This window comes from Protopterus annectens, chromosome 9.part0 (genome assembly GCF_019279795.1).
Source record: "Protopterus annectens isolate FY-2018-M chromosome 9.part0, PAN1.0, whole genome shotgun sequence".
NCBI classification, from domain to species: Eukaryota; Metazoa; Chordata; order Ceratodontiformes; family Protopteridae; genus Protopterus; species Protopterus annectens.
The window spans coordinates 158,640,259-158,667,221 of record NC_056743.1 but is presented as its reverse complement, the minus strand read 5'-3'; the positions used below and the strand labels follow the sequence as shown (position 1 = coordinate 158,667,221).

Below are 26,963 nucleotides of genomic sequence, written 5' to 3'. Positions count from 1 at the left end.
ATTACACACAACCACGATAAAAAATGTACCAATGGCCAAAAGCACAAAGCTTGAATCAATGAACAAACAATAATCCCAGAGTTTAACGCTTTCACCTATCCCATGTAGGCTTCTTCAGAACTGAAAAACTCTGTAACTTCCACCATTTAAATCTACTTTTTGGCGCCAAAAACTGTTACAGTTTTTAAAGGTGTATACCCCATTTTTTACAAAAGTGATTTCATGCTTGTACTAAAATGAAATAGAATGACCATAAAAAGTTAATAAAAAAATGCATATACAAATTTTGAAAGTTTTAAAATTATTACATTTTTAAATTAATAAGTACTAAATGAATATTCTATAAATATTAATATCCACCTACACACACACACACACACACACACACACACACACACACACACACACACACACACACACACACACACACACACACCTGTAGATGCAGAAAGTTATATATATTATTTATTATTAAAATATAGAGAATGAGGTATACAGAGTGATGATAGAATCAACAGTTTCATAATACAATAAAAACATATTTTTTTGTGCAAAAGAACTAGATTTCCATAATGAAAAATTGTACAATTACTTTCAACTTCATTGTACTAGAGCAGTAGAAATAAAGAAATAAAAGCTTTTTTTCTGGGATTTGGTATTTTTTCTTTTGCTCTTATAAGTTGCTTTAAGTGATAATCAAAAATCCCTCAAAATCATTTTACCCCTATAATCTGAGAATGATATTCTCGTGCAGATATTAAATATCATAAATTAATTTTATTTATAAAATCTATTTCCTGTATTCAAAAACTAACCAAATAATGTATTTTTCAAGGTTTGTCAAGATGCAGATTTTCATTATGATGCTTTTACTAACTACCAGGATAACAGACCTAGAGTATTTCATTTGTTTGAAAAGCAAGGTGTGGTATACATGTTGGTAATGTTGTTTTCCAGTTGTGATTGTTGTATTACTGCTTTTTTAGAAAATGACACCTTGTCAGAAACAATGAAGATGCGCCCTGCTGTTATGGAACACATCATGGAAGTGAATAAGAATCTTAGTAAGTAACTTTCGCAAGTCTTATGTATGTTTCCAAATCTCATTGACATGTGCATAGATACATTTGTTTCCTTCTGAATAAATTTATGAATTTATCTCTTAAGTATTAAAGTGAAAATGATTACACTGATTAACATTTTCTTATCCTATGTCTTAGGAGTGCAAAAGTTTGGTTAAGGAAAATAAACTAATTAGCAGAACTGCACAATCAGATGAGTTGATAGCATTCCCTTCATCAGCTCGTCGTGTTGTTGAGGGTTAAAAAAAAACTGCATCAGAGAAGAAAGTGAGATGTATCTTCAGATGAAACACAAATCTATTCGTCTTGCAGTATTTTGGATCAATGTGAGAATTGTTTTGAAAAAGTGTGCTTTCCTCTGAATTCACCAAATTTAGGAGAAAGGAAAATATGTCTTTTTTTTTGTTAGAGACATCAAATATTTGCCTTTTCTTTCTGCATTTACAACTTTGAGGGAGCCATATCTACTGTCTGCATTTAGGTAATCAAGGATAAAAGTACTTAACCGAAAAGATCACTGGCAACCTGTCATGGATGGTGCTATACCGAGAGAAGAGTGATAAAGTGGATGGTACATTTTCCTAATTTCTCCCTGTTCTTTAAGTTTCTGTGATTTTGCAGTTGGTATATCTCTAGTTTGCAGGTGTGAGGACTTACTTATATATAATGGTGCAGGGGTGCCTCCCCAAGATTTTTTTTCTGTTTTCTGACCTTGGGAATGTTGCAGCTTTGACTGGCAACATTGCATATTTTTTAGTATGTTGAAGTTGAATAATTGCATGTCAGTTAAATGAGAAGAGGTTATTCAAAGTGAATCTCCAGCTTCGAAGCTGCTTACTTTAAGCAATAACGGGTGAGGGAAAGGCTTGTATCCTTGTAAAACAATCTTGGGAAATGTTCATTCACAATTTTGTGATCTGAATTCTGTACATTTGGAGCAGAATGGTTGCTGTTGCATGTGATGCCAAAAAACAAAGTACCTAGAAAGCAACAGCACTGTATGAATGGCTTACTAACTTTAATCGGAGCATGGTACTTTGATCTGCTTGTTATTGTACGGAGAACCCAGGTTATTTAAACTATTGTATATTTGTATTAATGTATTTTTCTGGCTTTGCTGTATGCTAAGCAGAAAGTTTCTGCTGTAATCTGTATTTCTAAAGCTCCTTTTAATATACAACTACAGCCAGACTAACATTATTCATCATTCTGCTTTTGCCTCTATCTCCTGTATTTTCCCTCTTTTTTCTCTAAATCTTCTCCTCTTTCACAACCTTATTATAGTCTGTATACCCCGTCCTTACTAAACATTTAGTATTTGTTTTATTTTATCAGGTTGAAGAGTCCACTCTGACCTCTCCCTTCCATAACTAGTCAAAGGAACTAAAAAAACTATAGTACAATTTCAAGAACTACCATTAAGAAAGATGAACCACTGCCCAATATCCTGCTGGACACTTTGACCTCTCTGTCTGGATCTCTATATTACTTAATGTATGTACTGCAGGTTTTTATCTGAGTATCTACCATTAAAATAAGCCGGCTGTCCCTTGTACACCACCAATACCAGGCTGTAACCCTTTTACATCACTGTTCTCTAGCTTTGTTACTCTCTGCCCCATCCTCCCCCGCTGTTAGCTTCCTTTTCTAAGTCCTATGCATTTCTAGAAGTAGCAGAATATCCTAAACCTTTCTCAATACTTCCTTTTATATTTTTATTGCAGTCTATTTTTCTACCCAGACAACTCTCCCTATACTAAGTACTATTTCACTATTGTCTGTCCTAGACTCATTGTTTTCCTGACTCTTTATCTCTTTTCTGAACGCTCCCCTAGTATCATTTCTCTGTAGAAAAATTCCTCATCTAACTGTCTACCAGTAGCACTTTCTCTTACATACTTATCTTAATGGATTGTTTTTGTAGCTTCTTTTCCTAAACTTGGCCAAGTTCACGGTTAATAACCTCAAAAATCCCACCACTGTACTGCACTCCGCCAACTCAACTGGTTGGAACTTCCCAACCTTTTAACTATCGACCAATTCAACATTGCTCGTAATAAAAGCCACAAACCTGATCTCTGCCCAGCTCTCTCCAACCTAGTTGAACCTAATACTAATTTCAGGTCCCTAAGATCATCAGACAAACTACTCCTAAAAGTAAATAAATCCAAAAACTACTATGGTGACAGTCTCTATTCCAATAAAATATCCACATCCTGGAACCTGCTCACCCAGCAAATACTTAGCAACCCCGATAATCACAAATTAAAATTACTACTAAAAGAACATTTTTCAAACCATTGGCTATGCTCCTTCACCCATCCAGGCTGCCCCCCCCAAAAAAAAATTCGACTGACCCTCTAACTTACATTTTATAACCCCCTTTCACATGTTATTCTACCAATCTGTGTTTTTTTACTTAATATTATATTCCTACCTGTCCTGTCATATGTGTAACCTGATTATCTTTTATATTTGCTATGCTTAATCAAAAATGTATTTTTCTACTACCTTGTATGTAACTGTCTTTTCGTCTTACATTTTACATGCTTATTAAATTTTTTTTCCACTATCATGTATGTAATGTGATTAACATCAACCATCACTGAGTTATTGTCTAACAGATGTCTTGGAGCTTTTCTCCCCATTTCTCCGCTGAAAACAGGTCATTGGCCCAGTCGGACACTACCCAGTAAACAAGTGTAAATAAATAAATAAAATAAATAAATGTCCATATTGGTGACTCTATACTAAAGCAGTTGTGCAAAGAATGCCACCAAACCCCATTTTCCTCACAATTAATGTGTTCATAGCAGATGGCATGTTAAATAGTAAGAGCAAAGGGGGAAATAAAAACAAAATTCTTCAAAATCCAGTAGCACGCTCATCATATAAGATACCTGCACCTGAGCTAATCTGTAAGAGCAAACAAGAAAATAAAACAAAACTAACCATGACAAAGAAAAAGTGAGTGCAAGGAATTCAGTGCTTTCCCAGAATGTGTTATATATCTTGTTATGTAAAAAAACACAACGTTTAAATAAATTATTGCTTCTTTTCTCCCTTAGTATCAGAACTCTAGCCTCTTTAAGCATACATGTTTACTTTATTAAACTTATAGCAATCATTCCTTTATCTGACTGTAAAACGCAGTGTGTTTATATCAGTGGCTGAGCTAAACTAACAGAACTTCTATTTTTTACTTATTAAATATTTTTTGTATACTCCTTACATCATCTTCGACAAGTTATATTTTTATGTACTGTTGGAAATTGGATAAGCTAAAAAAGCATGAGTTTCTTTCCCCTGGACAACAGATGGAGCACAGGAGAATATCTTACCAACAATGCATTGCCATTGCATACATATGACCACATATGCATACATTGGACACTGGATATCTTCTTCTGGCATTATGATCTTATAGGATCATAAAATCATAAGACGTTACTAGGCTATTGGTCCTGAGGCACTTACAAGCCTAGCCAAGAGTTTAGCCCATGTCCCGACAAGTAAGCACCTGAAGCCCCTGCCCAGCAGAGGCACAGATGGAATCCCAGGGGGGTATTTTCTGTTGCCCATCCAGTTATCCAGGTTGTGCTTAAAAAGTGTTAATGAGGTACTCTGCTGGAAGTGGACAGGGAGTCTAATCCACAGAAGGGGGAGTCTCTGGGACAGAAATCTGTCCTGTCAACAAGTCCTTTTGATGTCACAGACCAGGTTGAGGTCGCGCATTCGGGTTACTCGAGTAGAGCTTGACTTGCGAATATGCAGCAGTCCAATCAAGGTGGGGTCAGAGATTGGTTTGTATCCCAGACAAAGTTCACCTCTGAGGAGTCTGTATGAGACTGAGTAGAGGGACAGGGCCTTTAGCCTATCTGTGTAGAGTAGATGTATGTAGCCCTGGATTCACCTGGTGAGGAACTTCTGTGGTCTCTCCAGCTGCATGTGCTTTGTGAAGTACATGATGAAAGGGTTATTATACTCAATAATGGGTCTTATAAGGGAAAAATAGAGGAATGTTATGACCACCTTGCCCTGGATGAGATACCCTTACTAATGAGGTGGGCCATGTAGAAAAGCTTTCCATACAATGGAGGCAATATGGTGATCGGGTCTCATGCAGACTGTATTTTTTAAAGAAACAAACAGGCAAAGGGCATTCACCATACTAGAACTAATTAAATTTATTGTGAGCGCTTTTGAATGTAAAAATTCACAAACTTCCTCAGACAAAAAGTCTTTGTCTGAGGAAGTTTGTGAATTTTTACATTCGAAAGTGCTTACAATAAATTGAATTAGTTCTAGTCTGGTGAATGCCCGTTGCCTGTTTGTTTCTTTAAGTTATTTTGTTTGTTTGTTTTTTGAAAAAGACTGTATTTTTTGCCATTTTTAATTTCTCCAAGTCTTTTGGGTTTCTAATACCATGATGGAAATGGAACCCATTCCTAAGTCAAAGTACGATTAAAAAATAAAACAAGGTAGCGCTCACAAACACTCTTGTGCCCCCAAAGTAAGCAAGATAAATAATTCAAAACAAGAATGGTGGCACAGTGGGCGAGAGGTATATATTCCAACTGCAATGTCCATATAAAGTACGTGCATAAAGGTTCAAATTACAAATTCACTGATACTGACATTTGTTCAAACCCAGACTTCAGTAGTCAATTTCGTGGAACAATAACTTGTAGAGCACATCAGTAATAACCCAAGCGTTCAACGGAATATTTTGAAACCATTTATTAGGACAAAATCGGCAAGCGCTTTCAACTAGGTCTTCATCAGGCCGTTATAATTTCAAATAAGCAGACACTTATATTTATAAAGAATGCATTGCAACACTGCATATGTCATATCCTGTTAGCAATCTTAATACAGGATTATAAGATATTCTTGCATTTCTCATCGAACTAATATACAGTTAAGTAATAGATATAAAAATATATAACATACATTCCCTACTGGCATGGCAAATCATATCTATATTAACAATATATTTAAAAGTTGTATTTAAAAATGTTAGTCATATCTTATTTGAACTTTGATACTGTAAAATGAAGTGTGCCTGTATATTCCTAGTTCTAGAATTATATTATTTATAAATTAGATAATGGATGTCTTGTCCTTACTTTAAAAAATATATCAATTTCTCAGTTTTAAATTGACATCTCATAAAATTAGTAGAATATAGTATTTAATAGTTATTAGATAAAAAATTTAATAAAAATACTTAATAGAAAATATATATGAGAAAACTTATGTATATATGTATAAAAAATGTACAAAACATAAATTCATGTATATATTAACATTACATCTTTCCATAAATATATATAGAGATATGAGTGCTTACATATACATACCACTAAATTCTAGACATTACATATAAAGGTGATAAGATATCACAAAAAATAATCATTTGACATGTGCAATACATATAGTCTACAACACTTAAACATGCATATCTATAGTTCTACATATGTTAAGTGATACATAATTAATAAATATGTAAAAATCACTAATGACAGAGTTAAAAACTATATTTCAAATTGATAGCTATACTAACTTATCGTGTACATTTAAGCTTCCTTGCTTTAAGTAAAGGTTTAATTGATACTCTATCATTTATGCCAGGGCTACGATCTGCCCTTAGTCTAATAATCCATTTCACTTCTATCTGTTCAGTTTGATTGAACAGATCTCCCCTCCTAATCCCAGGCTTATTCACGTGAATAGCTTGGAACATAAAGCTATGTTCCATTAATGTGTTCTGTACATGTTTTGATAGGGCATTAGATGAACATGACACCCTGATCTTATATACATGCTCTCTTATTCTCTCCTTTAGTTTGCGGTCCGTCTTTCCCACATAAAATGCAGGACAGGACTGGCATGTAGCTAAATACACAATATGTTCAGAATCACAAGTCGCTGTTGCTGTGAATATGAATTCCTGTCCTGTCACTGGATGTATAAATGTGTTGGATTATTTAATGTACTTACACTGATTAGATCTATAACACTTCCTTGTAGTATTCTTAGTATCAACCAACTTTGTCCTTTCAACTCTGTTTGGGCCACATAACATCCTGTGAAGGTTGAATTTATTTTTGTAAGTGAACGTAGGTACCTCACCTAATAACTTAGATATATTAGGATCTGTTAGAAGAATATTCCAATATTTTCTATAAATACTTTTGATGCTATTGGCATCTTGTGTATAGTGTATAGGGATCCTGATGTTACTATCTAAGTGTACACCATCTATACCAAGACTTTCTAAGTTCTCATTTTGTTCAGCAAAGTAAGGGTTGGCTCTACCCTCTCTAAGTGTGCCTATTTCATTAAAGCTATTCTCAATTTCTTCCTTCGTATATGATCTATTCAAGAATTTAGCCTTCAGTCCTTCTATCTCACTCATGAATCCTGCATCATTAGAATTCAGTCTAGATGCCCGCATCGCTTGGCTCTTCAGAATATTACTGAAAATATGTCTGGGGTGCATGCTGCTACGGTGAAGCAAACTGTTTCTGTAGCAGTTTTTCCTATACACCCCTGTATTCAAATTACCATCAGATAATTTTTCTATATATACATCCAAGTATGGTATAACTTCTTTAGATTGAACCATGGTAAAATTCAGATAATTAGTCTCATTATTCATTTTTATGTATAAATCATTTAACTTCTCTTCGTTACCCTTCCAAATTAGGAAGAGGTCATCAACAAAACGAGTGTAGCATAGTACATTATTCTTAAATTCAGCCATCTGGAAAAGGGAAGTGTCCTCCCAATCATCCATAATTAGGTTGGCGTAGCTGTTGGCACAGGAAGTGCCCATAGCTACGCCATCCTTTTGTATGTAAACTGAACCATCAAAAGTAAAGATATTATTTGTGAGTACTATTTCCATAAATTCACATAGGACACTGATTTTACCAGTAGATAAAACGCCGTCCTTTACCAGTCTCCTTTCTAATCTCAGTAGCCCATCCTTATTCGGTATTACTGTGAAGAGAGATTGTACATCAAACGTTACCAATATGTTCTCCTGCCCTTCCTGCCCATTATATCGTGTAGATGTTTGTTCATATAGTTTAATCAGAAATTGTTTGGTGTCCTTCAATATATATTCATATTTGTCTACTATAGGTCTTAGTATTGATTCCAAATATATAGATATAGGTTCAGTTATCCACCCCTTACCAGCAACTATAGGTCTCATAGGTGGACTAGTTCCATCTTTATGTATTTTTGGGATTCCTTGTATAGTTGGGATGGTGGGATGGTCAATCTGTAGATATTTAAATAATTCCTCATTAATCTTGCCTTCATCTAACATATTACTCAGTTTGTGGGCAACATCAGCTACTATTCTATTGACTCTGTTAGTACTAATTCTCTCATAGAAGTTGGAGTCACTAAGCATCGAGGACATCTGATTTTTATAGAATTCCATATCCATTATCACGACAGGACCTCCTTTGTCTGCTGGTCTAATCATAATAGTTTTATCTTGTTTTAGGGATGTAAGGGCTTTCCTCTGGTCCGGTTTCAAATTACCAGTCCATCACTTATTTTTGTTCATATTCTCATTTTCATATAATTCTTGCTCAACTAATTGTGAATAAGCTTCAATTAATGCATGGTTATTAGAAATATACGTACTGGGTTTCCTGGATGGATGGGGGATATCTATCATATTATTAAAGTCAACTCTAATCTGTAAGTCACGTATAAAAAATTTTAAATCAATTACATTATCAGTGATATTACTTTTGGTGGAGGGAATGAATGTTAAACCTTTTTCCAATACATATTGTTCCTCTTTAGTTAGTGTTTTCATGGATATATTCCATACTAGGGATTCTTGTTCCCTTGCCAAATCTTCTTTAATGTAGGTCCAGCTTGTATTTGCTCTGCTGGCCTCTTTCTCTGCCTCCCCCTGCTTATAGATCGTCCCTTTATTCCTCCTCCCCCTCTCCATTGGTTGGCAATGGGGAAAGGGGTAGGTTTATTACCACCTTCACTTACTATATCTGCACCAGCTGTATCTAAAATCTCACTATTCTTTTCTCTTATATTATTATTTGTGTTCTCCACATGTTCACAAATATCTGTCCGTGTATTAGCTTCCTCAAATATTGAGATATTGTGAATGTTGTTAATAGGTGATGGACAAGCATCATGGTGTACTAAGGCTGTCGTTACTATAGTCTTATTCTTCTTTTCAACATGACTATCTTTTTCCTTATCACTAGTATTTTTATCATTCCGAATTACAGTACTAGGAGTATGTGGTCTAATTGATTCATCATTTCTTATCACCATTTGTTTATTCTGTAGTAGGTTATTCCCTTGGGCATTCTTCCACCCTTGGGCCGAGGTCTCCACCTTAGGCCAGGTGAAGACATTCCCCTTAGCAAAATCGTTAGTGTCCCTTCTAATCTTGTCCCTTTTCTGCTGTAATAAATTAAAGATAATGAAATTAGTGTTGTCTCACTCTTTGATGTCAGCCAAAAGTGCTCTTCGCAGCACCCACAATGTGCCCTGTAATGACTCCTTCTGCAGTTCGTACTGTATTACACAAATTGGTAACTTATCTAAATACGATTGTAAATTCTTTTTTATAAGACATGTTGCTACTACTACTACTACTGGAACTATCTAGGTATCTTTCTTCCACATGGCTCTCATTTCTGCCTGCAGATCCAGGTTTTTTTATGACTTTGTGTCTCTCTGTACGCAAGACACTGTAGTCACTGAGTGTGGCGATTTCAATGATCAATGCTACTTTTGTCTTCTTTTCTTGGATTACTATATCCAGTTTTCTAGCATCTATCTTTTGAACTGTTGGTATTTTGTGATTCCCATGTGATAAAAACTTCAACATTTTCTATGATTCTTTGTGGTTCATGTTTCCAGTGTTTTTCAGCCACTTCAATACCATAATGTTTGCACAATCTCCAGTGTAACAATCTCACCACATTATTATGCCTTTCAGTATACAGTCCCTCTACCATTAGTGCATCACAACCAGCAACAAGGTGTGTGACTCTTTCCAATTTGGTTTTACAAAACCTACATATGTCTGTTTCTCCCACATGTTCAATGGACTTTGTAAACCAGCGGGTATGTAGCCCACTATCTTGGGCTGCCAATATTAACCTTTCATTTCTTGGCTCATGTACACAGACAACCCTCTCCTCCCACCACCCAACACTACAACCTGTGAGAGACGCACTTACATAAAATGGAAGCAAAGCTCTCTCCACCCAAGATTGTGCTAGACAGTCAAGAGAAGAAGGTTAACACCCACAGTACACCTCAAGCAACACATAGCCCTTCTAAACCCACACCACCAACACCCACATATAGCAACACTAAATCCACATATGCAGAGTCCCTTAACTGTAACCTGCCCAAGCAACAAGGACCTCTGAAGCTGAAACGCAAACAAACACCAATCACAACCAAAGTATCACATAGTTCACAACACCAGTGTGCCACCCAGCAACAGCCCCTAAGGCAAGACAATGTACCTTAAACTTTAGTCATAGGTGACTCTATAGTTTGGCACACTGATGTCCCACTCACCAGGTTGAACAAGGAGAGAATTAGAAAAATCAGCTGCCTGTTGGGTGCCAGGATCCGCCACATAACGCATGCACTCATATCACTCCACAACAAGTACAAATATGACTCTGTCATTGCCCATGTTGGAGTGAATGACTTGAGACGTACCTCCCTGGACTACATGAAAAGAGACATGGAAGAGCTCTCGGATCATGTGGCCCAGGCAGGTATGACTCTAGCCCTGAGTAGCATCCTGCCTTCGCCCAGAATGATACCACAATATAAGGACAAAATGATTGACTTCAACAATTGGCTAAGCTTCTGGTGTCATTCAAAGGGGATCCAGTATCTGTCTGCCTGGGACGACATGATCGACAGACCATGATGCTTTGCCAGAGATGGTCTGCACCTGTCGCCCCTGGGATTCAGGTTACTGGCTAAGGCTCTTGCCACCCCTATAGTGCCTTTTTTAGGCAATGTTCAAAGGACAAAACCACCACTGTAACAAGTACAAGTATGCAAAATCTGAAGGTAATGCTACTCAATGCTAGAAGTCTAAACCTCAGAATGCACTCTCTCGAGGCACTCCTAAAAATGGAGAACATTGATATCTGTGCAGTAACTGAGACCTGGTTCAAGGCTCCAGAGAGCACCCCTGCAATACCAGGCTACAACTCTTACCACACTTTTCGGCCACCAAAGCAGGACCGAAACACTAAAGATGGAGGAGTGTCAATATTCACCAAGGATATTCAGACCACCAGGCTAGTTGCCCAACACAATGTGTCTGAAATTCTCCAGGTGCAGCTAACACTAGGTAAGACTGCAATACAAATTGTAGCTTGCTACAGATCCCCCAACATACCCCAAGATTCTCATTACACCTTTCTAAACATACTAGAACATATTAAGATAGTACCAAACACCCTAATACTGGGTGATTTTAACTACCCTGCCATTAACTGGGAAAACTACTCATGTACCAACACCTTTGCCCAATGGTTCTTGGAATTCATAAATTCCAACGCCCTGGATCAACTAATCCATAGTCCCACCAGGGGCTCCAATATCCTAGACATGGTCATTACCAGCATGGGAAATCGATGCTACACACCTATGGTCACCCCCTTGTTAATCAGGTCTGACCATAAGCTAATCACCCTTAACATCCACATCCCACCCCCACCCCCCAGTAAGGAAACTTCCATAAAAAACTTTTCCAAAGCCAACTTCATGCTACTCAAGTCAGAAGTGACAAACTTCATGATACCCATGCAGACAGGAACTGAAAGTTCAACTGCTGAATCCTACACTAAGGTACTGTACGAGCACATCCACTCATGCATGAATCGTGCCATACCAAATAGAACCAAGATGCTCTCATCCAAAAAAAGGAAGCCAATATGGTGGTCCTCTGTCATAAACAAACTGTACAACAAAAGGAAGAAACTGTTGCAGAAAAGAGGAAAATCCCAGGATGCAAAAAACTCCCTTTCCAGCCTCAGTAAGAAACTGAGATCCCTCATAAAATCCTCCAAAGCTAGTTACGAAAATAAAATTGCCAAAGATTCCAAAGACAACCACAAGGCATTCTATGACTATGTCAAGAATCTAAATGACAATGCTCATATCTGCTCTGAGCTAAAACAGAATGGCATTAAATATACTGATCCCAAGGATATTGCCAATATCCTGGCAGATCAATTCAGTGCCAACTTCACCCCCCTCTCACCCTCTAACTGGCCCATCTCAATACCAGAAGATTGCCAAATTCTGGTAATAATGGCCACACAGGTAAAAAATGTACTCTCCAAAGCTAAGAATACAGCATCCATGGGACCAGATGATATCCCGGGCTGTGTACTACATGAACTACAATATGAACTGGCACCTCACCTAAGTGTCATGTTTAATCATAGCCTCACCTCAGGTTTTGTACCCAGTGAGTGGCATAGAGCTATAGTTATCCCACTCCACAAGGGGGGAATCCACCTTGGATCCCGAAAACTACCATCCCATCAGTCTGACGAACCTTATCTGCAAGGCCATGGAGCGTATTATCATGGAACTTATAAACAAAGACATTGGCAACCTTCAAACACTGGACCCCACCCAGTTTGGGTTCGTGAAGGGCCGATCTTGTCTCCTGAACCTGATTGACTTCTTCAAATCAGTCTCCAGAGCCATGGACAAGGGTAAGGTGGTCCACACAGCCTATCTAGACCATGCCAAGGCCTTTGACACCATCCCCCACTCTGGAATCATAGATAAACTTACTAAGCTGGGCATTAATCCCCACATCACCCAATTGGTTGCTAACTGGCTTACTGATAGAACCCACAATGTAAAAGTAACCAACTCCAAATCCAGCTCCAGACAAGTGACAAGTGGAGTACCTCAGGGTTCAGTCCTGTGTCCGCTCTTGTTTGGCATCTATTTCTCTGAAGTACAGGCCAACACTAAGGGACTCTGGCTAACAAAGTTCGCAGATGACTGCAAACTGGGAGCCATTATTGAATCCGCAATGATGTGGATACTCTACAAAAGGGCGTTACAGAAACAGATGCTTGATGCCAGAGCCAAGGGTTCAAGCTCAATGCCAAGAAATGTATAGTTATCCCCTTTGGGAAAAACATATACCCATGAATTACCATATAGGTAGCAGTACACTAAACACCGAAAGTGTGATAAGAGACTTAGGGATACAGGTGGACAGTGGTCTTACCTTCGATAACCACATCACCACAACAGTCAGGAAATCCTTCTATGTGGCACACCTCATCACTAAGGGCATAAAAGAATCACAGGCCTAAAGCAGATGCTCTACGCTGACCGCTTTAAAAAACACCAGCTATACTCTGTCACATATCGTCTACTCAGAGGCGATCTCTGCTTAACATACAAGGCCATGTCAAACCCAGAGCTGTTGGACATGCTACACTTAAAGAAATCCCAATCCCTCAGAGCCACAGGCTCCAGGGATCTAAACCTTGTCATCACAATAAACAAAATATGCTGGAGGGATAGGTTCCTGACCCAGAGACTCCACAGACTCTGGAATAGATTGCCCATACATGTCAAGCAGAGTGCCTCTTTGGCTCTCTTCAAAAGGAACCTTGATGTTTGGATGGGAGAAAAAAAATTCACCCCGAGGATCACGTCAGCTGCCCTGCTAGACAGGGGTCCAGGGAAGTAAATAGTGTGGGAAGAAATAGCCAGGGAATTGTTATGGCTAGGCTTGTATAGGCCCTAGTGCTGATAGCCTAGTACCAACCTATGAACCTGTGAACCTATGGTTTGATTCGCCTCACCTTAACCCTTCCTGCATTTGTTCTGATCAACATCAGGCTTTATGTTTTGCCTTTGAGAGAGCAGCGATGACTTGCTCCCTAGAGATAAAGGGAGCAGGTGCTCGGATGTCCTGATTTACTGATGGGAGGGACAGGGGTGAAGTTTTCACTGAACCTGTCTGCCAGCAGGTTGGCTATATCTATAGTGTTTGTGTATGTGGTGTCCTTCACCACCAGTTCTAAGCAGATCTGAGTACTTCCTTGAGATTGTGGACATATGTGAAGATAGCCTTATGATTGTCTTTAATTGATGTTGCCAGTTTGGACTCAACGTTTGCTTTGGAGGATTTCAGCAGTGCTCTTACTTGCTTGTTCAGGCTAAGGAGAGATTGCTTTCAATTAGGCACCTGCTCCTTCTTGGTCAATGTTTTCTTTTATTATAGAGCTTGTTTACTGAAGATGCACACCAAACAGGTTTACTCTTCCTTGAGGAGGATGGTTTTGTCCTGTCAGGTATTACTGATTCCATGCAACTATATAAATGCTTGTATAGTACTTGGTGTAGGTTTGGACTATGTAGCAGTTCCTATAGAGGGGGAAGGGGCTGTGAAGCTGTTTATACCTTCCCTCAGGAGGTTGTAGTCAGTTTTGGAGAAGTTTTTTTGTTCGACACTAGCTGGGGGGGTGTCGGGGGAGATTGTGACTTTGGAAGTGACTGCTTTGTGGTCGGATCTTACCAGGGAGAATGACACTGTAGAGATGCTGCAGTGGTTACTCATGTTAGTTAATACTAAGTCCAAGATATTTTCACCTCTTGTGGGGGTGTCGACCAGCTGGTTCAAGACATTTGCACTGACAAAATCAAGGAATCTCTGGGCATTTGTGTTTTGACATGAGTAGTTCTTCCATTCTATGGTTGGATAATTAAAGTTGCCCAGGTCAGGGTAAAAGTCTGAATTTTGATAGATTTGAAGAGGTCCAGATAGGTGAAGTGGGCATCCTTAGTAGCTGTGAGATACAGGTGTGTGGACTATGTGTGTTGTGTTGTGTGGAGGGCAATGGAGTTCACTTGTGTTTTTGCCTCAGCGGTCTATTTTGTTTGGGAATGTTTTTGTTGAGGACCTCCACATATGTGGGTGTGTGTTGTGTAGATGTGTGTGGTGTTTGTGTTGACAACCATCTCAGTGCCAGAAATACTGGTTTGTGAGGGACAGAACATTGGCTCTAGGTTCTTAATGTAATTGCATCTCTCACAAATTGTGTTCCTAGGTGGTAGTAGTAGAGAATTGTCTATGTACATGAGGCAGTTGCCACACTCTCTCAAGATGCCCATATCAACCAGACTGGCAAGAGAAAATATAGGAAACTGTCCATTCATATTTGTCAGAAACTGAGGGACAGAGACCAGAGAGAGCCAAGAGGGTAAAGTGTGAAAGTTCTAAGAGTAGTACTACTTGGTGATCACGAAGAGAGAATTTGTAGCTGGAATACCTTACAAAGGGTTAACAACAGTGCAGCTGTAGCTCTGGATGCAGCAAACCTTGTACCCAGACTATGCTACTCAACTTAAGGGTTAACAACACAGTAAAACTCACAATAAAAGCACAGATTAACCACTTACAGACAAAGCAGTACTCACAATATGAAAAAATACAATTAAACAATAATGAAATGCAGCAACTAGCAATGAAATACAGTTAACCAGTAAATTGCTTTAAAACAGTTATTGTGTGTCTTTCGGCTTTTCCCGGTTAGGGGTCGCCACAGCGGAACTCCGGTCTGCTAATGATTGGTAGTTGATTTTTAAATGTCGAGTTACCAGCCCTGACACACAACCTTCAACGAAGTTACACCCATTCATGCATGTCTCCACGCAGAGGACGCTGTAGGTGAGAATCGAACCGGACAGCGTCTTACTGTGAGGTGACAACGTTACCGAAGCACCACCACCGCGGATTGCTTTAAAACAGTGCAAATGTAATAAATTAGCTCACGATCACAACAGTAAAAAACAGGTCAAATAAAGCAGCAATTCAGTAGAATACTGTCATCAATTTAATAATGCTACTGACAAGCAGTAACAAATGCGGCAAACTAAATGCAGTTGAACACCTAAGCACAAGCAGCAAAATGAAGTAGGAAGAGGCACAATATTTTTTTTTAAGTAGAAAGTGAGGAGAGCCTTCCCAACTGATCTCACTGTACTCAGTAGAATGAGCTGATGTAATGGGATTGGGGGTGTGCCCAATATGACATTTATAGTAGTGGCAGGCAACTCAAAAGCCACTGGCTATTTAAGACAGAGAAACAGGAACCACCCACATTTTCCAATAAAAAAAAACAGAGCCCTGTACTAATAACTCTAGCCAGATCAAACCAGACTGATTCCCCTTCCCCCTTGCCTCTCTAGACAAAAGATTGTACTATAAGCTCCAAAAGCCACAAACAGTAATAGATATTCAGCTCTATGATAGTGTTTTTCAAGTACAACAACAAGTAAAATGAACAGAACAAACAGAGACACAAAAGGAGACAAACATCAGAACAGAGGTAAGGACTGAATTCACTAAGCCTAAAAAAAACAGTTGCACAGTTTAAACAGATATGCAACAAATATTGTTTTAGTTAATCATAAGTGCAGAAAAAGAGTTGTAAATAAGCACTTATCTTTTGTAGTTGCACAGCAGAGCAAGGGCAGAAGGCCTAGCTCACTACAGCTTTGAGTAAACAAGTACAAACTGGTTTAAACACTGGCTATTTAAGGCAGAGAAACAGGAACCAGCCAAATTATCCAATCAAAAAAACAGAGCCCTGTAGTAGTAACTCTAGCCAGATCAGACCGGACTGAATCCTCCTCCCATGAAGAAATAGCTAGGCCTCTCTAGACAAAAGATCTTATCATGGTGTTGCCGTTTATGTTCTGCAATCCATAATGATATATTAATAGGGATGTCCTTAGCAAACCAGTCTGAGAAGAGATTCAGCATGCACTGCTTCCCCCATTAATGGTTCTGTTAAAGAATATGTCAGTATTATTTTGAAAAGGGAAACAGGTACTCAGCCCTGGAGCCAGGCTAGGGGTGATATTCACCAATGAGGGCCCTATCCAAGGTAAATAACTTTTCTTTCTCCCAGTCTGCCATGACCAGGTTGGCGTAGCTGTTGGCACAAGTGCCCATAGCTACGCCGTCCTTCTGGAGGTATATTACATCATTAAACATAAAGATGTTATTTTCTAATACAACCTCAAGTAAAGCACAACTCATATCAATTTGTGAAAGGGTTTAATTACTATTTCCTCTTAAACATCTGTGTATGCTTTCTACCTCATCTTGGTTGGGTATAACTGTAAACAGTGACTGGACGTCTAATGTCACAAGGATTAAATTCAAACCTGATGGTAGCGTGGTCACTCTACTGTATAAATCCAGTAAGAACTGTTTGGTATCTCTCAAAATATGTGACAATTTGTACACTATAGGTCTTAGCTGCTTCTCTATATACAAGGACAGTGGTTCAGTGACCCATCCCCTCCCTGCTACAATAGGTCTTGCTATTCCCCTCCCCGCTACAGAAGTTATTTGCCTTGGATAGTTTCACTGAGCATGTGATCTTTTATAGACATTTTGTGGACGACCTGTTTCTTTTGTGGACAGGTTTGGATATTGAATTACAAGGTTTCCATAATGAAATTAACTCACTGACACATTATTTGAATTTCACGGTTGAGAAATCTGACCAGTGGATATCCTTTTTAGATGTATATACAGAGAAATTACCAAACGGGCTACTCAACACTGGAGTTTATAGGAAGCCTTGCTACAAGAACTCCCTTCTTCACAGGGAGAGTATGCATCCCAGTTATGTTTTTAATAACATAATGAAGGGACAGGCCATATGTGCATCATGTTTGAACCCAACACAGACAAAGTTTGAGAGAGAACTATCCCATCTATGTGAAAGGTTAGCAGACAGGTTTTATAGTCTGATAGAAATTAATGCAGGTATTAAGAGGGCCCAGTTGTGGAGAGACAATGTTGCATGACCTTATTTTTCAGACAGCAGTGATCCCACCTGTCTTGGTACAAGAGAACGTCCAACCACTTGGAAATCTACAGTTAGAGTATCCCTTGACTATACACAGGACATTGCCCCAGTTAAAAATGTCTTCTATAGGAATTGGGGAGTCTTAATGGTGGATCCTGAATTAAAGGGACTAGTAGGTACTGAACCTCATTTTGTCTACAGGAATATGATGAATTTACAGAGATTATTATGCTATCCTAGAGGTTCTAGTGGTCTGAATGAGCTTTATCCATCTATAGATATGCAACCATGCAACAAATGTAATTTTTGTGAATTTGTTTGTGTAGATTCTTATTTCACACATCCCATCACCCAACAATGATTTGACTTTAGAGTAACTGCTACTTGTAATACACATCATGTGGTTTATCTGGCCAAGTGCATAGCCTGCACTGCATTTTATGTAGGAAAAACTGATAGAAATCTAAGGGACAGGATTAGGGAACATCTGTACAATATACATATACAATCTCCTAATAATGCATTATCGAATCATATGACACACACTAATGACCAGCATAGTTTTAAATTCCAGGTTCTACAAGTGAACACACCCAGCATCAGAGGTGGAGACATTAGAAATTACACAGAGAGAATAGAAGTTGACTGGATCATCAGGTTAAAGGCAGACCAGAACCCAGGTCTTAATGATAAAGTCTCCATTAAGCCAGCTGACATAATATACATTGTTATAACCAATTGTTATAATGAATGTTCCTTTCTGATGAGATTTTATGTTGAACTTAGATATGTTCTTTAATACATTTCAAATTATATAAAATTTGAATATATTTAAATATATTTTTTTTATAAATTGAAATATTTTTCAAAAACTGTTTTACTTTTGTAAGCTGAATTCAAGTATCTATTCTTACTTATGTTTACATTTTATATTTATGAATGCATTTATGTATGTTTTTATTTCTACTTTTAGGGCATGCTTATGAGATGACTTTTTTTTGTTTAGTTTTTAAATAGGTTCATAGGTTCATAGGTAGGTACTAGGCTATCTGCCCGAAGGCATTTATAAGCCTAGCCAGATTGTGTTGGCTTTAGCTATCCCCTTAGATTAGTTCCCTGTGCCTCTGTCCAGCACAGCCACTGAAGTGATCCTCGAGGTAAACTTTCTGTTTCCCATCCACTCATCAAGATTTCTTTTAAAGAGTGTTAGCGAGGAGTTCTACCTAATGTAGATTGGCATCTTGTTCCAAAGCATGGGAAGTCTCTGGGACAGGAATCTATCCCTCCAGCACGTCCTATTTATTGTTGTGGTGAGGTTTAGATCCCTAGAGCGTGTGGCTCGAGGGGATAGGGTTTTCTTTAGGTGGAGCATGTCCATCAATTCTGGGTTGGACATGGCCTTGTATGTCAGGCAGAGATCACCTCTGAGTAGGCGGTATGCAACCAAGTACAACTGGAGTTTCTTCAGTTGAGCTGCGTAGGGAATCTGTTTGAGGTCAGTGATCCTCTTGGTGAGGTACTTCTGTGGTCTTTCCAGCTGTTGCAGGTGTCTTGTAAGGTACATCCCAAATGGGGCATTGTACTCTAAGATGGGTGTGATGAGTGATGAGTACAGGGGCCCAATGACCTATTTTGATCTGGATGCGAACCCTTTTGTGATTAGGTGGGCCACGTAGAAGGATTTTCTAACCACTTTGACACTGTGATTATCAAAGGTGAGATTACTATCTACTTGGGTCCCCAGATCCCTTATTATGCCTTCCATATTTAGGGGACTACCACCTATGTGGTAGTTTGTGGGTACTTTGTTTTTTCCAAAGGGGATGACTATGCACTTTTCGGCATTTAGCTTGAGGCCATGATTTTGACACCAGGTATCTGTCTCAGTGAGACCCTTTTGGAGGATGTCTATGTCAGTCGGAGAGCCAGTTATAGCCCCTAGTTTGCAGTCGTCTTCAAACTTGGTCAGCCATAGTCCTCCTGTGCTTGCCTGTACCTCTGAGAAGTATATGCCGAACAGGAGGGGTCCTAGGACTGAGCCCTGGGGAACACCACTTGTGAGAGCTAGGTCCGTCTCTAAACCAGTTACAACTCTCACCATGTGGATTCTGTCCGTGAGCCAGTTGGCAACCTATCTTGTGATGTAGGGGTTTATGTTCAGGCTGGTGAGCTTGTCTATAATACCAGAATGGGGAATGGTGTTGAAGGCCTTAGCGAGGTCTAAGTAGGCTGTGTGTACCACCTTTCCCTCATCTATAGCCTTGGTAACTGTCTCAAAGAAGCCCACCAGGTTTAGGAGCATGATCTGCCCTTAACAAAGACAAACTGGGTAGGGTCCAGTGTTTGGAGGTTTCCAATTCCACTGTTAATGAGTTCCATGATGATGCACTCCATAGCCTTGCAGACCAAGCTAGTCAGGCTTATAGGGCGATACTTCCTGGGGTCTGTTGTGGCTCCACCTTTGTGGAACGGAATAACCGTTGCTGTGCACCACTCCATGGGTATGTAGCCTGTGGAGAGGCTGAGTCTGAACAGTTTGTTTAGGTGAGGGGTTAGTTTGTCTTTGAGCTTGTGTAGGACACAACCTGGGACACCGTCCAGTCCCATTGATGCTGAGTTTTTGGCTTTGGAGAGGGCTGTTTTAACCTGAGTGTCTGTGATTTCAGGGACTCTACATTCTTCTGGTATTGTTATGGGCCCTTTAGGGGGTGAGAGAGGGGGTGAAGTTTGCTCTGAACCTGTCTGCCAGGATATTGGCTATATCGGTTGGTTCTGTGTGTTTTGAGCCATTCTGCACTAACTCCAAGCAGATCTGAGCATTGCCACTTAGATTCTTGACATAGCTAAAGAATGCCTTGTGGTTATCTTTGGAGTCCTTGGCAATTTTTCTTTCAAAGCTCACCTTGGATGATTTTATGAGGGATCGTATTTTCTTGCTGATACTGATCAGGGATGTCTTCCCTTCTTGGGATTTTACTCTTTTCTGTACTAGTTTCTTCCTTCTGTTGTATAGCTTGTTTATGGCAGGAGTCCACCAGACTGGTTTCCTTTTCTTGGAGGAATGAGTCTTGGTTTTGCTTGGGATGGCATGATCCATGCATTCTTGTAGCTGCCTGTAGAATGCTTTAGTAAAGGATTTTGCAGCTTGGACAGTGTTATCCTTCAGCATGGGAGCTTTGAAACTTTCCACCTCGGTCTTAAGTAACGTGAAGTTTGCTTTTGAAAAGTTTTTCATGGTGGCTTTCTTGTCCAGGGGAGGGGGCGGAATATGGATATCTAAAGTGATTTGTTTATGGTCAGATCTAACCAGCGAGTGGTTGACCTCTGGTGTGGAACACCGGTCGCTCATGTTGGTGATGACCAGGTCCAATATGTTGTCACCTCTGGTGGGAGTATTGACCAATTGAACCAGGGCATTTGAGTTTATAAATTCTAGGAAAAGTTGGGCAAGGGAGATAGTACTTGAGTAGTTCTCCTAGTTAATGTTTGGGTAATTGAAATCACCCAATATTAGGGTATTTGGTAGGACCTTTATGTTTCCCAGTGTTTTCAGAAATGCGGAATGGGGGTCCTGGGACATGGTTGGTGATTTGTAGCAAGCTATAATTTGAAATGCAGTTTTGCCCATTGTTAGTTACATGTGGATGATCTCTGAAGCATCGTACTGTGCCATTAACCTGGAGGTGTGGGTATCCTTGATGAATATGGATACACCCCCGCCTTTTGTATTTCAGTTTGGGTTCTGTGGCCAAAATGTATGGTATGAGTTGTAGCCTGGTAGTGCTGGGGTGCTCTCTGGAGCCTTAAACCAGGTTTTTGTTACTGCACATATATTGATTTTCTCCATACTGAGGAGTGCCTCGAGTGCATGCATTTTGAGGTTTAGACTTCTGGCGATGAGTAGCATTACCCTCAGTTTTTTGTTACTTGTGCTATTTACGGTGGTGGGTTTGTCTTTTGAGCCTTGCCCAAAAAAGGTGGCAAGAGCCTTGGCAAGTATTTGAAAGCCTAAGGGTGACAGGTGCAAGCCATCTCTAACGAAGCAGCATGGCTTGTCGAGCATGTCATCCCAGGTGGACAGACACTGGATACCCTTTGAATGACACCAGAAACTTAGCCAATTGTTGAAATCGAGAATTTTGTCTTTATACCGTGGTATCATTCTTGGTGAGGGCAGGATGCTGCTTAGGGTCAGGGTCATACCCGCCTGGGCTACATGATCAGAGAGCTCTTCCATGTCTCTTTTCAGTAGTCCAGAGAGGTATGGCTCAAGTCATTCACACCAACACGGACAATGACAGAGTCATATTTGTACTTGTTCTGGAGTGACCTGAGTGCTTGTGTTATGTGGTGGATCCTGGCACCTGCCATGCAGCTAACAGTAACCTTCTCCTTATTCAGCCTAGTGAGTGGGACATCAGTGTGCCTGACTATAGACTCACCTATTACTAGTATGCTGGGTATATTATTTTGCCTTAAGGGCTGTGATTGCATGGCATACTGGTTTTGTGAAGTATGTGTTTCATGGTTTGTGTTAGGGGTTGGAGGCTGGTTGGATGTTTGCTTTGGAGGTCTCTGTTGGTTTTGCAGATTTTTATTTAGAGCCTCCGGGTATGTTTTTGTGTATTTATGTGTTTTTTTGCCGGTGCTGGTTTAATGTGTCTATGTAAGACTGGTGGTATGATGCAAGTATTTCCCTTCTCCTCTTGACTGTCTGATCCAGTCTTGGGTTGAGAGAGCTTAGCCTCTAGTTTGGCTGTATAACTGCATCTCTCGCATGTATTAGTGTTTGGTGGTAGGAGGAGGGGGTTGTCTGTGTACATGTGGCAGTTGTAACATTGCCTCAAAATGCCCAGATTCACCAGGTGGACTGGAGAGTACACCTGAAACTTCCCTTTGGGCATGCCTGGATAGGTACAATGAACTGTTTTACTGGATGGCTAGTAAGGTCAAATAGAGAGCCTTGTCCTTCTGTACAGTACAGGAGGGTCTAGTGCTAGGGTTTATAAGTGTTTGCTATAAGTTTTGAGCAAGTGCCGGGCTGATAAATGAATGGCTTAAGTTGAAATTTTGTCTAGTTCCAAGGGAAAAATTGAAGAGGAGACTTTGTGGAGCCGGGAATAGTTTTACCCTAGCTAACCGGTGCTGCCCAGTGTGCAAAACTGGGCAAATACGGTATTTATAGCAGGGAAATGAAAGAGATAGAAATTAGCCCAAAATAGATTAATTGTAGGAAGTGATGTCATATCTAGGTGGCTATATATTCTTTGTGTCCACTTTTTTGTATGTATTAAAGGTCTGAGGAAGCCCAACAGGGTGAAAGCACTAACCTAACTCTGCACAATAAATCTTTCTTCAGTTTAAACTTCATCCATTGGATTTATTGGAGTTTACTACTTGGAATTGTTTTTATCTGAGAACTTTATTTTACATCTACAGCCTTGGAGTGTCTCTGAGCTTTTTGTTTGAGTTTTTGAGTTCAGTTTTGAAGAGACCGGTCCTGTTAATGCTATGGATGTCAGGAGGAAGCCTATTCCAAGCTTGGGACACTGAGTGTTTGTAGAGGAGTTTGCCAGTATTTTTATTTGGTTTATATATGGCTAGAAGATTCCAGTCAGAGCTACAAAGTGAGTGAACTGAGGCATAAGGGGACACTATGGATGAAAGAGAGGGACAGGCTTGGGGTTTATTTAGTAGGGAGTGTGTGAGCTGCACTCGGGAAAGAAGCAGGAGCTGGGGAAATTCAAGCCATTGGAGTATTTTTAGGGTAAGGCAATGATGTGATTTATATGGTTGGTCACAGGCAAATCTGGTTACATTGTTATAGGTTTGCTCGAGTTTGGTTAGTAGGGATGACTGGAGATGGGTAAGAATTGGGGAGGTGTGGAGAAGGCATAGAAGAAGGAAGGTTTGAGCTAGAGTGGCCTTGGAATGGGGAGCTAGGAATTTTTTGTTTTTACTTCTGCAGAGAAGACCCAGTTTCTGTTTTTTTTTAATACAGTGTTGTATATAGATGTCAGATTTTAGCTGGTGATCTATTATAGTGCCAAGTAGCTTGGTGTGTGGTTCTGCTTTGATAAGGGTGTTATTAAGAGAGGAGATGGCAAAGGTGTATTTCTGGTGGGAGAGAGTTTTAGGAAGGAATAGTAGGAGCTTAGTCAATTTGGGGTTAAGTATGAGCTGATGGTCAGTTAGAGATTTTTCCACAGATGAGAAAGTGTTTTGGGTAGTGAAAAGAAGAGTAGAGTCACTGGTGTATTGTATGAGAGTGGAGGTAGAGCAGGAGGAGTAAAGTTTATTAGTAAGTATGTTGAACAGGAGGGGACCAAGGATCGAGCCTTGGGGGATGCCAGTCTGGATAGGGAGGAAAGAGGAACAGGTAGACTGCTATCGCCCGGACTGGAGCCGGTTAGAGAGATAACTGGGGAACCACTGAATGGTAGAGAGGGAGAGGTTAAGTTCAGTTAGTTTAGAAATTAGCTTGGGGTGGGAGACAGTATCGAAAGCATTAGAGAGGTCGAGGAAGAGGGAAGATACAAGAAGATCTTTGTCCCTGGCTTCAGCACTTGTATGGGTGAAAGATAGGAGGGTAGTGGCAGTGCTGTGATTAGGCCTGAAGCCATGTTGAGAAGGGGCCAGAAGAGTTTCATCAGTTAGGTATTTCAGAAGCTGGTTATGGATACATTTTTCTAGGATTTTGGAGAGTGGACAGAGAATGGCTATAGGTCTGTAGTTTGAAGGATCTGTGGCGTTACCTCCTTTGTGAAGTTATCTGATGTAGAAAGATTTCCAGATCTCATGGGTGGTGGCTTCCTGGATAGATCGATTAACTAGGATTGACACAGGGTAGGCTATAGAGTGGGCTGCAAGTTTAAGAAACAGGGGTGGGAGGTTGTCTGTGGAGGGAGAGCAGGGCATTAGTTTTAGTAGAGGGGACTTTATGTAAGGAGTGGAGGCTATGTTAAAAGAGAAAGGGAGGGTGTTGTTAGTGGCATGTATGGTATGGGAAAGGTTTTGGCTTTGGCAGGTTTGGGTTAGTTTTTGAATTGATTCAATGAAGTGGATATTACATAAGGCTGTAGTTTCTTGGGGAAGATTGTTAGGATAGGGATTGGGGGTGGCAGGTTTACCAGGGTGCATTATCTTATTGATGAAGTGGCAGAATTTTTTTTGGTTAGACTTATGGGTGAATTGGGCATTGTAATAGAATTTTTTCTTGTCTTATTTTACTTATTTTTTTTTAAAGTTTTGAAGTTCTTTATATTTTTGGAGACGGTGAGCAGATTTAGTTTTTAGCGATTGTTTTCAATACTTGTCTCTCTTTTTCATGAGAGTGAGGGTGTCATTAGAGACCCAAGAAGAGTAAGTTGTTTTGATCCTAACTTTTCTTAGGGGAGCTATACTGTCCAGGCTATCAAGAAAAGTGTTATTAAAATATAAAAACTGCATTATTGAGAGGAAGGTACTTCAGGTGGTTCCAATTAATAGCAGTGAGCCTGTCATTAAAGGTTTCAGCATTAAAGGAAGAGAGGTTGCAACATTCTCTAATACAGTGGGACTTAGGTAATTGACGGGAGTATCTTTTGACTCGAATAGGGAGGTGGTCACTTAGGGAGTTGGGTAGGGAACTGGGGCTATGATATAGGGTAGGGTCAGAGGTACGAATCCAGTCTAAGGTGGAGCAGTTTGAGTTTGTCTTATTGTAGTGAGTAGGACTTGAGATAGGTTGACGGAAGCCATGGAAGTTAATATGTAGGGTAGGAGAGGCAGTAGATAATTTTTGCCAATCAATATTAAAGTCTCAAATTAGTGTGGTTTTATAGTGGATATGTACTGAGACCCAAGATAGGATAGATTCAAGAAGAGGAATGTTTCCAGATTGTGTGTGTGTGTGTATATATATATATATATATATATATATATATATATATATATATGTGTGTGTGTATGTGTGTGTGTGTGTGTGTGTGGCAAGTTTTTTTGTGAGGTTCAGGTGACAATTAAAATGTAGTAGTTTGGCAGGTTGAAAGTTAGGCTGTGATAGAGGAAGAGGGGATAGGTTGAGGTGCTTGGAGTACATCACCTTTTTTGGCAGCTCTATCTAGATGGTAAATATTGTTGTGGGTATAAAATTTCAGTATCAGAGATGTGTGGTTTTAACCAAGTTTCAGATAGGGCTAAGATGTGATGGGAGTAGAGGTTGATCCAAGAGTGTAGCTCAGTAACTTTATTTGGTAGACTCTGTAGGTTAATGGCATGTATGGAGAGATATTTAGTTGGGTTGGTATTAGTAGTAGATGTGGAGGAGGGGCCAGGATATGGGTGAATGTCACCATCTAGTAGCAGGGTATTTAAGAGTGGGTTTGTCTTTATGGGGTAAAAATAACGATAATAATGTCTGTGTTTAGGTCTGAGGGATGTAGTTGAGAGAGTGAATATTTTAAGTTTATGAAATAATTAAAAAGATAGGGAGAGATTAGGAAGCATGGAGAGGGTTTGAAGATGGGTAAAGGATAGGTACATGTAGGAGCTGGATGACAGTGATTAAGTACAGTGTGACAGGATGTAAGGAATCAGAAATATAGTAATAGGATAGCTGGGATGAGGAGGAGGGGAGTAGTGTGTGAGAGGCATGAGTAATAGGGAGTTACAGATATTTAGTGGAATAGTTTGATAGAGGAAAGGTATTTAGATAAGGTATTAAACTGGTAAGGGGTGAAAGCTGAAGTTATTTTGGGAAGTTGCAGGTGAGAAGTGGTAGGTGAGGGGAGGAAAGATTTAAGAGAAGAGTGGTAAGTGGTGGGCAGGGACTGCTAGGATTGGATGATTTGGAGATGTGAGAAGGGCTAGAGCAGGGTGTGTCATACCTCTCAACTTCTAAGAACAAGAAATCTGGACAAAACCATAAATAAAAGTGGGACAACAGCCCAAAAATAGGAACAATTTTAAAATATTGTTCTTACAAACT

At 39.6% G+C, this 26,963-nt stretch overlaps 1 protein-coding gene across 1 annotated transcript in view; it reads left to right on the top strand.

Moving 5' to 3' along the window:
• LOC122811104 (hatching enzyme 1.2-like) overlaps window positions 1-26,963 on the top strand; it is a 204,082-nt gene that overhangs the window by 49,414 nt on the left and 127,705 nt on the right. The window contains exon 4 of the mRNA XM_044082681.1: window positions 987-1,064. Within this exon, the coding sequence (XP_043938616.1) occupies window positions 987-1,064 (78 nt within the window). The remainder of the gene's footprint in view (window positions 1-986; window positions 1,065-26,963) is intronic.